Genomic DNA, 9,537 nt, shown 5'->3' on the forward strand with positions numbered 1-9,537 from the left:
ATCAATTGTATCTACAAATATTCTGTAGTTACTACATACATTCTATTCTTAAGACCGTTTGGGAGTTATTTAAATAAAAAGTTATTTATGATAATGGATAAATGATTGGGTTAACCAATTGCTTCTCCTATGAAAAATTTTTTTGGGAATCGGTTGACAGAACCTACATAGAAACATTTGTGCAACTTTCATTCTGTACTCGTCCTAACCATACGGTTATATAAACCAAATGTTAGTTGAAATATTTATTGATTGTCATGTTAATTATTTCAAATTTATCAATGAAAACCAAAAACGTCATTATGTAAAATACAAACAAAAAGAAATAATATTTTATTTATGTGTGTGGTGAGTGAAATGCTTATACAGTAGAATTCATTTATAGCGACCTCGGTTATAACGACCATCCGTTTATAACGACAGATTTTCAAAGCAAGTTTGGTTCTTAATAGTTTGTACATGCGCAAGCATTCGCTTAGAACGACTCCGGTTTTAGCGACCATCTACTTTTAACGACCAATTTGCACGTCTGCTTTGGAATGGACATTCGGTTATAACGACGATGTAAGTTCTGTTACTAATGTTTATTTTTTTTCATTCCATTTTTTGTCGTCAGCCAATATTAAATAAAGAAACATACTGCGGGGAGTCACAGAATTTGTTTTCGACTATCCCAAACAGAGCTGCAAATGACAAAGAAGAAATATTCAAACCAGTTTGGGGTGAGTTAGAGTTCAAACCAGGACTGGGATGAGTTCGTAAATGTCGATGACAACGTCGTGACATCAGAAGAACCTTCATTGAGAGAAATAGTAGAGAACACAAAAGAAAATGATGAAACTCAGAGCGATAATGAACAAGATGACGAAGATGAGCCAATCAAAATTCCAACTAGGACAGAAACCTTGAGTGCGGTGCACATATTAAAACAGTATTTACGATTTGGGGGTTCTGATATATCAGAGAGTTTATATAGTTCCGTTGAAATTATTGAAAGTCAATTATTAAAAGAAATTCATGTAAATAGAAAACAAACCACAATTCTAAACTATTTGCAATCTCAATAAATATGAATACACATGATAAAAAAAATACTTAAAAATATTGTGTGCACTTATTTGGATACAACGACGTTCGGTTATAACGACGTATAATTTGGGTCCCTTGGCGGTCGCTATAACCGAATTCTACTGTATATCTTTTGAACGAGTCAAGATTTGGCCATCTAAGGAAAATTTTCATCAGCGAACTATTGGTATTTTAATTCATATTTATTCATTTCCTTTATAGGTTTGATATTTTAGTTACAAGGAAGATGTTCTTTGGATGTCAAAACGTTGAAGATACGCCAATTTTACACGCAACGAGATGGCTTTGTGAATTAATCATTCGTAAAAGTTACAAAGACATTAAAAAATTCCAACATAATAGTTGCAATTTGGATTCGGATGTTTCTAAAGATGGTATTGATAATCAGAAGTGCCGGACATACTCGAACTTAAAGTAACATCAAGAGATTTTAAATTGTGGGAAAACTCAATACAAATCCATACTAATTTTGAGACAACCAAAAAATTATTTAAGATGGTTAATAGTGGTCCTTGTTTGTGATATAGCCCTCGTACTGGAACGGACAGTACGAGGGCTATAGCTCGTTCTTACTTCTTGACTGCTTTGAAGTGTAAATCCTCATCATGGGTTACATGTGCCAATATTTTTAATATGGCCGCACTAGAGTTATTAGATGTGTGCACGTCAGTGAAATTTTACCAGTGCTCACGCGCGATTTTTATGATATGATTTACACACACTCCTTACATCCATACTCATGAACTTCTTTCAAATATATACTAGCATTCACTAATACATGTATTTATGTAGTTTTACGGTTATGCTATACGTTAATTTGCCTTTAAATAAATACAAATCAATAACCAATATGTGTTTTTATAAGTCTTTTAACTTGGTGGTGGGAATAAATTATTTCCGAATTCGATTGTACCTACTAATAGTAATGGTCCATGCGACCGAATGATGAAGGTAGCTATAACCGATGTCGTCGGCAGACCCAACCAATACCATATGATATATTGGTTGTGTCGACCGAATCAGTCAGTTGACACAACTGCCAACTGGTAGTTGCTACAACTGCCAAAAGGAGGTTGGCAATAAATTCGATTATCACAACCAATCTGTATTCTCTGCACACAGAAAACAAATTGTTTGGAAATCAGTTGTACTAACGAAAATTGTACACTCAGAATTAAATATCAATTGTGCTGATCTATTTCCTTCAATCACAAGCGTTTGTCTGTCTTTAATATCATTTGATTATAATTTCAATACATTTTCGTTTGTAATTGCAAACAAATGGTTGCAGCAACTAATTGCCTCTCTTTTGAAAAAAATTATTTGAATTCGATAGATATGACCTACCTTAAATAAATTTCGTATCTGTCATTTAGTAGTTCTAACTGATATTTGGTATTCTCAGCCGAATGCTGGTTGATGAATTCTCAAATGTCATTTTTATTTCAACAAATTATTTACTATCAAATGAAGGCATATCAAATAGGCTTCAAATTGGTTTAAAAAAGAAACGCCATTTTTGATGTGGACTTATGCATACACACCAATCTTCGAAGATATGATATATTTGTGTGTAAGTTCTGGAATTAGTTTTATAAACTCTAGAAGTGATACCTATACCCCCTAACTTTCTAATTTTATTTGCAGCACTATGTACTCTGGACGCCACCTTGGGCAAAGAAATCAACTCTGGTTAACCATCGAAATAGTCCTGGATTTTTAGAAGTTACATTTCGGATACGCAGTTGGATGTGGAAAATCTTACTAAATCTGCACGATTTAAATTTTCTCACACCACGAATATTCAATTATTGATATCCATAAAAAAGGACAATATATTTTTGATGCTGTCGAAGTCAGGTACATAATGTCCGAGAAAATAACAGGGTTGCGGCAACCATGCTACATGTTCACCGTCAAAAAGAATGTTTGCTCTAAGAATCCGGGTGTGGATACATTTTGATGCAATAAGTAGAGATTCTAGACAAAAATTGTTATCTACTAATTACATACATTTAGCGTATTTAGATTTATTTTTACCACTATTCCTATATGTAAATAAAATAAAATATAATATTTAACTGTGAAGTAATTGATTTTAAATATATTTTTAATTAGGTTGGACAACACAACCGAACGATGAAGGTAATCACAACCAATATCGTCGGCAGACCCAACCAACACCATATTTGGTATTAGTTGTGTGAAACCGAATCAGTCGGGTGACACAACTACCAACTGGTAGTTGCTACAACTGCCAAAAGGAGGTTGTCAATAAATTCGATTGTCACAACCAATCTGTATTCTCTGTGTGTGCACAATCGAATTACTTGGGTTGTGGTAATACTTAGCGATGGTAAGGTATCTTAAAACTTCTTAACATCGTCTTCTAAATTGTATGTTAGTCCATACGTGGTATATATTAGACAAAAAAGATATATAGGTAAGTCAACAAATAATTACGAATCGATATGGACTTTTGCACGGTACTTAGAGAGCCAGAATTGAAATATGGGGGTCGCTTATATGGAGGATATACAATTACGAACCGATATGGACCACGTTTTGTGTGATTGGGTATCGATTTATCTGAGGGCTATATATAACTATAGACCGATATAGAATTAGTTAGGCATGGTTGTTAATGGCCATATACTAGCACAATGTACCAAATTTCAACTGATTCGGATGAAATTTGCTCCTCCAAGAGGCTCCAAAACCCAATCTGTGGATCGTTTTATATGGGGGCTATATATAATTATGGACCGATATGGACCAATTCCAGTATGGTTGTTAAATACCATATACTTACACCACGTACCAAATTTCAACCCAATCGGATGAATTTTGCTCTTCCAAGGGGCTCCGGAGGTCAAATCTGGGGATCGGATTATATGGAGGCTATATATAATTACATATAATTATATGTAATTATACTACATATAATTATGGGTCGATATGGACCAATTCCTGCATGGTTGTTAAAGACCATCTACTAACACCACGTACCAAATTTCATCCGAATCGGATGAATTTTGTTCTTCCACGAGGCTCCGGAGGTCAAATCTGGGATCGGTTTATATGGGGGCTATATATAATTATGGACCGATGTGGACCAACGTTTGCATGGTTGTTAGAGATCATATACTAACACCGTTTACCAAATTTCAGCCGGATCGGATGAAATTTGCTTCTCTTAGAGGCTCCGCAAGCCAAATCGGGGGATCGGTTTATATGGCGGCTATATATAATTATGGACAGATTTCGACCTATTTTTGCATTGGTGTTTGAGGGCATATATAAAAACCACGTACCAAATTTCAACTGAATCAGATGAATGTTGCTCTTCCAAGAGGATCCGGAGGTCAAATTTAAGGATCGGTTTATATGGGGGCTACATATAATTATGGACCGATATGGACCAATTCCTGCATGGTTGTTGGAGACCATATACATACACCACGTACCAAATTTCAACCAGATCGGATGAATTATGCTCCTCCAAGAGGCTCCGCAAGCCAAATCTGGGGATCGGTTTATATGGGGACTATACGTAAAAGGGGTCCGATATGGCCCATTTGCAATACCATCTGACCTGACCTCAATAACAACTACTTGTGCCAAGTATCAAGTCGATAGCTTGTTTCGTTCGGAAGTTAGCGTGATTTCAACAGACGGAGGGACGGACATGCTTAGATCGACTCAGAATTTCTTATAGCAATATGTCGATGTGTTACAAACGGAATGACAAAGTCTATATACCCCCATCATATGGTGGAGGGTATAAAAAAAAATAGAAAGATGAATTTTAGATTTGTTGGACTCGGGCATTTGCAAAGAGAGTTAAACAGCAAAAGTAGGTATAGGACATTAGCTGAGAGACAGGACAGAGACGCAGGTCATTTAGTTAATGAGACATACAGGGGGACATTAATGTATTTTCTAACAGCCACAAAACATTGCTGGGACATAGTTTTTGAAAAAGTTTAATTGATTCTCTTAGCTTTAATGGTTAGCATGTCCACCTTCCATACACAAGGTCGTATGTTCAAACCCAGTTTCCACTAAACACCAAAAAGTTTTTCAGCGGTGGATTATCCCACCTCAGTAATGCTGGAGACATTTATGAGGGTTTCAAAACTTCTCTAAATGTTTTCACTGCAATGTGGAACTCCGTTCGCATTCGGCTATAAAAAGGAGGTCCCTTTTTATTGAGCTTAACATATAATCGAGCAGCACTCAGTGATAAGAGAGAAGTTCACCACTGTAGTAACACAATGGACTCAAGAGTCTAAGTGAGCCTGAAATATCGGGCTGTCAACCTAAGGGGATTGTTCTAGCAAAATTATGAGTACCTAAATTACGGATATGTTAAAAGAAAAAGTGGCAGCGCGATTTATTGTAAGCTCACTTAAACTATTCAGTCCATGTTGATAGGTTAGGTTAAAGATATATGAAGGGATTCTTATCCCGGTTCATCTTTTTAATAAATGAAGTTTAGTTATACTGCTGTGGGCAAAATGGTAAGACTTTGTTCACAATAAAGATTAAGAAAAATCATTATACTCCTGAATAAATTTCATACCCTTCAGATAAAAGATATTTATTCCAACGTTTTTCCAATTCTCGAAACATACGATGGCTTCTAAGCGGGCCCACTGGGCGCACCTCTTCGGAGTTGCCTCCAAGATGAATGAAATTCAGAATATAGTGGTCTTCAAAAGGTCCGACTTATACTTCACAGTTTAAGTCTTAATTAAATGGCTTCAGGATCTCTAACGATTTGCTCCACTTACATTTGTCGATTCTTATACCTGATCTCCACAATTTATTCCCGGTTTATGTGATTAGCAGCTATTACTCCCTTTAGCATAAAAGCGAGTAATAGCTCACTGAACCATCGATTGAAGTATACTCCGAAGCCTTCACAGTTGGATTTCTTCATTGAAATCCATTAAATAATCTAGATGTTTTAGCTTTGTCGTAAGATTTCTCAATATTATTTTTTCTTTTGTCTTTTTTGGTAGGTGTCACAATACTGCCAAACGTGTCAAATACAAATTAATATTATTCTACATTTGTTCAATATTTTTTTTTTGTTTTATTTTTCTATATACATTTTTTAACTAATTATCTATCCAGCTTTATCGACCCCTCAATCGAATTCCATAATGAACCGAAATTCCAAGGCGAATGAATTAAAAAAATCAATGGATCATCATGCATTTATCATCAGTACAGATCGCAAATCCTTGTACACACAAATCAAGGCTTTGGTAAAACAAGCTCAAGGGATTGCCTCCAAGGAATTGGATCAGCGACGCATTGCTTTAAAAAAACTCTTGGATAGTGAGGATAAATTGTATGAAGATGAATTTGAGCGTAAAATCAAATCACGTATCGATGAGGATGTCAAACAACGCAAAGAAATTCTCTTGAAGATACAAGAGGAGAATGTCAACAATGAGCGTGAATTCTTGAGGACAAAACGCATTCAGCAGTACATGAATAGTTGCTATGAGATACGCGAAGCATTAAGGCGTCAAGAAATGCAAAATGTCAAAGAATGTCAATTGCAACAAATGTTGGAAAAACACATCGAAATGAGTAAACAAAAGGAAGAAGAACAATTTTGGTTGAAGGTTCAAGAAAAGAATAGCGAAGTGGCTGCCAGACGTCAACTGGAAGAGGAACGCTTGAAGAAAGCTCTGGTCCAACAAACATCGGCTACATTAAAAGTGCAAATTGAAGAAGTTGAAGCAAGAAGAGAGAAAAGACGCCATGAAAAACTGGAAGAAAAGCAAAGAATTGATTCACTTTTAGAAGAATTGCGGGTAGAAGAGTTTGATCGCAAGCATCAAGGTATACCACCCAAAGTTTTAGAATATCGTAAAGACCTTCGGGATATGATGGCTCAAAAGGAGCTACAAAAAGGGAAGGAAGACAGTGAAGGAATTGAATTGCGTCGCAAAACTATGGAAGAATTGGCCCGTCTTGAAGCCGAGCAAGTCCAGGCTTCTATGGCCAAGAAGAAAGCCTTCCATAAAGCTACACTCGATTATATCGAATATGTGAAACGTATGCGTGATTTGGATCGTCAACAGCAGCAAATGTACCACGATCGTATTGATGACCTTTATCGCATGGATAATTGCACTAAGAGAAATATTCAACGTGAGCGAGAAAATAAGGCTCGTCTGGCCGAAGAATTCTATGCTGAATTGCGTAAACAAATTTGTGAACAATATGAGCGCCGTCTCCGTGATCGGGCTAAACAACGTGAATGTAAAATTCTAGAAAATCGATTTGCTCGTGATGATATATCACGCGAGGAAATACTTCAGCAAAGGCGTAAAAATCGGGAAGAGTTGGATAAACAAATTGCCGAAATAAAGAGAATTCGTGAAGAAGAAGCTACTACGTTAAATCAAGATTTGAAAAAAGCTTCTAATGATCCAGAATTTTGTTCCGAGTTAGCTGAAAAATATATTCGTGAGGGTGTTGATTATTTGCCACCCCATGCCAATTGGAAATTAATAAGAGACCCTCTTACACCAAACCTACCAAAAGCTATAACAACGAAAGGTCCAAAGCAAAGCCAAACTGATTTCCCTCTATCAAGAGGACACTCAAAGTCGTTTGGTCCAGTGAAATTTTGTGATGGTAGAGGTGATGAATTGAAGTTATAGGAAATTATTTATGAAAAAGCCAAGAGTATGGCGCTACCCCAACCTCTACCATTAGTCCTTTAGCAATGGTCTAGGTTGTCTTTTGGGAAGCTCCCTTGTTTTAAACTTGTCTGATCACCAAATTGAAAGATGACTTTGGTAATACATCATATTTTATTCCCATTTTTCAATTAAACATCGACCACACCCCCATGGTAAAAGCTTTTTATTTACAATATCTAAAACTTAAGATAGGTACTTGATAATATCGCAAATGGATACCAATCAGCTCCTTGTATTTTAGGCGTTACTCAGAATTTTTAAAATTAAAACTTCATCTCTGCGAGAGGGATGATAAGGTAAGCTTAAAGCAAATTCTCCCATGTATATAAAATAAATATTTTGTTTTGCTCTAAATATAACTCTGCATTAAATTAAACTGGATGACTTCTTGAATTTATGGAAAAATGGTATATGGATATACATGCAGGAAATAGATAGGGAAATATGGAATAGAACAATAAGAACTCTTTTGATATTATGTCAATAAATTGCACCCTAAATACAAAAGCACCACAAGTCAAAATAAGCAAATTATACTGGAGCGTCATTTAAAATAAAGGTGGGTTGATTAACACTAAACTATCTGAAATAATATTTTAGATAGTTTAAATTATATCGTAATTATACCCTAAACCACATAGTGGTCACGGTATAATAAATTAGATATGCAAAAAAATGTGCCTACGAGAAAAATTGATTTTAGTAATATATACCGATCGACTCAGAATTACCTCCTGAGGAGATCTATTTTAAAATAAATTAATTAAAATAACTCCAGTCTAGTTAAATTAAATAACTTCTTTGGAAGGCTATTTTTCGAAATGCTTTTAAAGTTGTGCCTATAGGACAACTTCCCAACTATTTGTTGTTCGCAGGATTACGGTCGGTTCATATTTTTAGTGGGTAATTTTAATTTTTTGTATGTTTCAAAATGGGTTAAAAATAGAGTAGAAATTAATAAAATAGTACAAATTATTTTGTTGAAAATATGGTAAATCCATTCTAGAAAAATTGTAAATTTTTGAAAATATTTAAAGTCAAACGTTTCAGACGTTTCAGAATACATTAAAATCGTAAAAAAAAATATAAAACTTAATTATTTCCCAAAATGGGACAAAGTTTTTTAATTCACATCCAAAACACTGAATTCGGATTACTCCTTAAGAAGTGATGTAAATTCAGTGCAACGAATGTCAACCCTTTGACATCCGTCCAATGACAGTCCCATCCCAGCATAAAAGTCCTTCCAAAACATGTAGTTTAGTTTAGGTGGCAGCCCGATGCAACAGGCTCACTTAGACTATTCAGTCCATTGTAATACCACATTGGTGAACTTCTCTCTTATCACTGAGTGCTGCCCGATTCCATGTTAAGCTCAATGACAAGGGACCTCCTTTTTTTTATAGCCGACTCCGAACGGACAGAAGTTGTGCCTTGGAAGTTCACCTGGATGAAAAACTTAGAATTTTTTTTTGCTGGGATTTTAAATTCATCGCTCCTGCGTCAATTTTTCACCACTTCTGGATCCAAAAAGAACATTTCCACTACTTTCTTACGATTCGTTTTTTACTGGGAGATTGTCATGAAATTTGGCATAGGGCATTTTGCCCCATAAGGGCTTGAGGACTTGACAAGGAATTGAGATATAGATCCCATATATAACAGATTGGCTGATAAGTCCCTGGTCTGACACATAGTAGCGACGCCATATTAAATG

At 35.5% G+C, this 9,537-nt stretch overlaps 1 protein-coding gene across 1 annotated transcript; it reads left to right on the top strand.

Moving 5' to 3' along the window:
- Positions 1-6,147: 6,147 nt before the first annotated feature.
- Positions 6,148-7,970, top strand: LOC142221912 (uncharacterized). Its single transcript, XM_075291823.1, has one exon. It carries the CDS (start codon positions 6,261-6,263, stop codon positions 7,776-7,778), a length of 1,518 nt encoding a protein of 505 aa, XP_075147938.1. The 5' UTR covers positions 6,148-6,260; the 3' UTR covers positions 7,779-7,970.
- Positions 7,971-9,537: the final 1,567 nt, after the last annotated feature.

This window comes from Haematobia irritans, chromosome 1 (assembly GCF_050003625.1).
Source record: "Haematobia irritans isolate KBUSLIRL chromosome 1, ASM5000362v1, whole genome shotgun sequence".
Taxonomy (NCBI): domain Eukaryota; kingdom Metazoa; phylum Arthropoda; class Insecta; order Diptera; family Muscidae; genus Haematobia; species Haematobia irritans.